Source organism: Durio zibethinus, chromosome 8 (assembly GCF_047325235.1).
Source record: "Durio zibethinus cultivar Kanyao isolate XHJ-2024 chromosome 8, ASM4732523v1, whole genome shotgun sequence".
Classification (NCBI taxonomy): Eukaryota; Viridiplantae; Streptophyta; class Magnoliopsida; order Malvales; family Malvaceae; genus Durio; species Durio zibethinus.
In genome coordinates this window covers 29,558,564-29,561,834 of record NC_143169.1, presented here as the reverse complement: position 1 = coordinate 29,561,834, position 3,271 = coordinate 29,558,564, and the positions used below count along the sequence as shown (strand labels likewise).

The 3,271-nt window shown below is 33.8% G+C and overlaps 1 protein-coding gene across 1 annotated transcript; it reads left to right on the top strand.

Moving 5' to 3' along the window:
• The first annotated feature begins 644 nt into the window (after window positions 1–644).
• LOC149517914 (uncharacterized) lies at window positions 645–1,136 on the top strand. Its single transcript, XM_089765106.1, has one exon. The coding sequence runs from the start codon at window positions 645–647 to the stop codon at window positions 1,134–1,136; it is 492 nt and encodes a 163-aa protein (XP_089621232.1).
• The last annotated feature ends 2,135 nt before the right edge of the window (window positions 1,137–3,271 follow it).

Sequence of the window (3,271 nt, the reverse complement as noted above, 5' to 3'; positions counted from 1 at the left end):
GAGTGTGTAAGCTTAAAGGGGAGGATAACCCTTAAAAATGTATGTTGTTGAGTTTGTAAAGCTTTATGAAAGCTTAGTTGTAATCTTCATCAAATAGTGGATTGAACTCCTTAGTAAGAGAGGCTAAGGGAGAGGACGTAGGTGCCTAAGAAAAGGCCGAACTTTTATAAATCTTAGTGTTAAATTCTCTAACCCTGTCTCTTATTTATATTCATTTATTGTGCTTATCTATTTTGATAATTTGTGGTTATTGAATATTATCTTTGAAAATTTTATTAAAACCAATTCACCCCCAGTTGGTTTATTCCAAGTCTTTGACCTAACAATTGGTATCAAAGCTAGTATTCTTTTTGTAGGTTTAACAGCCTAAGAGTGATCCTGAAAATGGCTCAAAGAAATATGGTAATCAATGTGGAAAAACCATCCTCAAGCTATAACAACTATACCTACCAATAAGAGGTGTGTCCTATGACAAATGAAACAGTTGCAACATTTTTGGAAGTGAAGGGCATTCAATTATTAGACCTTCTCTCTTTGCTGATGATAACTACTCCTACTGGAAGATTAGGATGAGGCTGTTCATTCAAGCAAATGATTATAGAGTCTGGAGGGTCATTGTAAATGGTTCTCAAATTTTAATAAAGATGGTGGATGGTAAAGAGGTGATAAAATTAGAGAGTGAATGGAATGTCAATGACATGAAGATGGCTCAACTCAATGCCAAAGCAATGCACACACTCTTTTATACATTGGGACCAAGTGAGTATAATAGAGTCTCGTTGTGTGAAAATGCAAAAGAAATTTATGATAAGTTGGCTGTCACCCATGAAGGTACAAACCAAGTGAAAGAGACAAAAATAGGCATGCTTACTCATGATTATAAGCTGTTTAAGATAAAACCTGATGAAACCATTAGTGAGATGTCAAACCATTTCACCGACATCATTAATGGTTTAAAGGCTCTTGAAAAGACATATTCAAATATGGAGATGATGAAGAAAATTCTTAATAGTCTACCAAAGAGTTGGGAAGCCAAAGTGACAGCCATTGAAGAGTCTAAAGATCCTCATACACTTTCTTTGGATGAACTAATGGGCTCTCTCCTCACTTATGAAATGAAGATAAAAAGGGGATAAGAACCAGTCAAGAAAGGTGGCATTGCTCTCAAATCTACCTTTCAAGAGGATGAAGAAAATTTTATTCAAGGGGAGGATGATGATGATGAAGAGATGGCCATGTTTGCAAAGTGATTCAAGAAGTTCATGAGAATAAACAAGTTCCCAAGTAGGAGAAGACCACAAAGGGAGATGATTAAAAGAAAATCAAGTAGAAAAGAAATGGATCAAATTATTTACTATGAATGCAACAAATCGGGTCACATTAAACTTGATTGTCCTTTATGGAAAAAGTAAAACATGACCAAGCCAAAGAAGAAAGCTATGGTAGCAACATGGAGTGATAGCAACTTTTTCGATAATGAATCAAATGAGGGGGAAGTAGCCAACCTATGTCTCATGGCTCTTGATGAGCCCAAGGTAACCTCTAATCCATGTGATTCAAATTCATACTCATTTGATGAACTACAAGATGCCTATGATGAATTAGCTATAGAATTTGAGAACATGAGCATGAAATATAAGAAAATGATCAGTAAATTGAAACTAAAAAATGAGTCATTAACTAATGCAAAAGAAGACTTAGAAAAGGAAGTTGAGTTCTTGAAGGTAAATGTCAATGACTTGACTAAGAAAAATGAAAATCTGCATAATTCATTTTCTAGATTTTATATGGGTCATCAAAAGCTTAATGACATGCTAGAAACACAAAGAGCTTTCTTTGATAAAGATGGACTAGGTTATAATGGTGACAACAAAGAGACTCACTTGAAGAATTTTCTTGTTAAGCCAAATGATTCATCTAGCATGTGTGCACATTGTCATAAATTGGGTCATTCCATACAATATTGTTCCTTGAAGAAAGTCACTTATAGAGGTGAGCTCATTAAGAGAGTGTGGATTCCAAAAGGAGTTAGTACATCTCAAGATGAGGCTACTAAAATGAAGTGGATTCCAAAAGGCACAAAAATTGTTAGTACTAATTTTCAAGGACCTAAGAAAATTTGGGTACCCAAAAATAAAAATTTAATTGTGTTTTTGTAGGTGGATGAGCATTGCTACAAAGAAAATTCAAGCAAGAACATTCAATGGTACCTTGATAGCGGATGTTTAAAACACATGATCAGAGACAAAACTCTCTTTAAGGACTTGAAAGCGAAAAGTGGAGGAGATGTTACATTTAGTGACAACTCAAAAGGCCAAATTGAAGGGATTGGCTCCATTGGTAACAATGCCTCTACCTCTATTGAAACTGTTTTACTTGTGAAAGGTCTCAAGCATAATTTACTTAGCATTAGTCAATATGTGATAAAGGATTTAGGGTTGTGTTTGAATCCATTTGCTGTCAAGTAATTGATATCAAAACTAACAAGCTTGTTTTTGTTGGACACCATTAAGGAAACATTTATGTAGTGCATCTAGATGACCTATCCTCTAAAAATGTTTATTTTATGGCTCAAAAAGAAAATGAGAGTTGGATTTGGCATAGAAGGCTTGGACATGCAAGTATGCATGTAATTTCAAAACTTTCTCAAAATAATTTGGTTGTTGGTTTGCCAAAGTTGAAATATGAAAATGACAAGGTTTGTGATGCATGTGCTAAAAGAAAACATAGAAGAATTTCTTTCAAACCTAAGAATTGCATTTTAACTACTAGACCTCTTCGACTATTGTGTATTGATCTTTTTGGCCCTACTAGAACAACGAGTCTTGGTGGAAAACAATATGGGTTTGTTATTGTTGATGATTTCACTAGATTCACATGGGTTCTCTTTTTGCATTCAAAGAATAAGGCTTTGGAAAAATTCATCACTTTTAGCAAACAAATACAAAATGAAAAGGGTTATTCAATTACTAGTATTAGAAGTGATCATGGAAAGGAATTTGAAAATCTAGGCTTTAATATATTTTGTAGAGAAAATGGTATTAGCCATAATTTTTATGCTCCTAGAACTCCTCAACAAAATGGAGTAGTAGAAAGGAGAAATAGAACTTTAGAAGAAATGGCTAAAACCATGCTTTATGAAAACAAACTACTTAGATATTTTTAGGCAAAAGCCATAAATACTTCTTGCTATATTATAAATAGAGCTATGATTAGGTCAATTTTGAAGAAAACCCCCTATGAACTTTTTAAAGGAAAAAGGCCTAACATA

What these genes read in the sequence shown, in the direction of transcription:
- LOC149517914 (XM_089765106.1), top strand. Translation starts at nt 645, where the DNA reads ATGGTGGATGGTAAAGAGGTGATAAAATTAGAGAGTGAATGGAATGTC.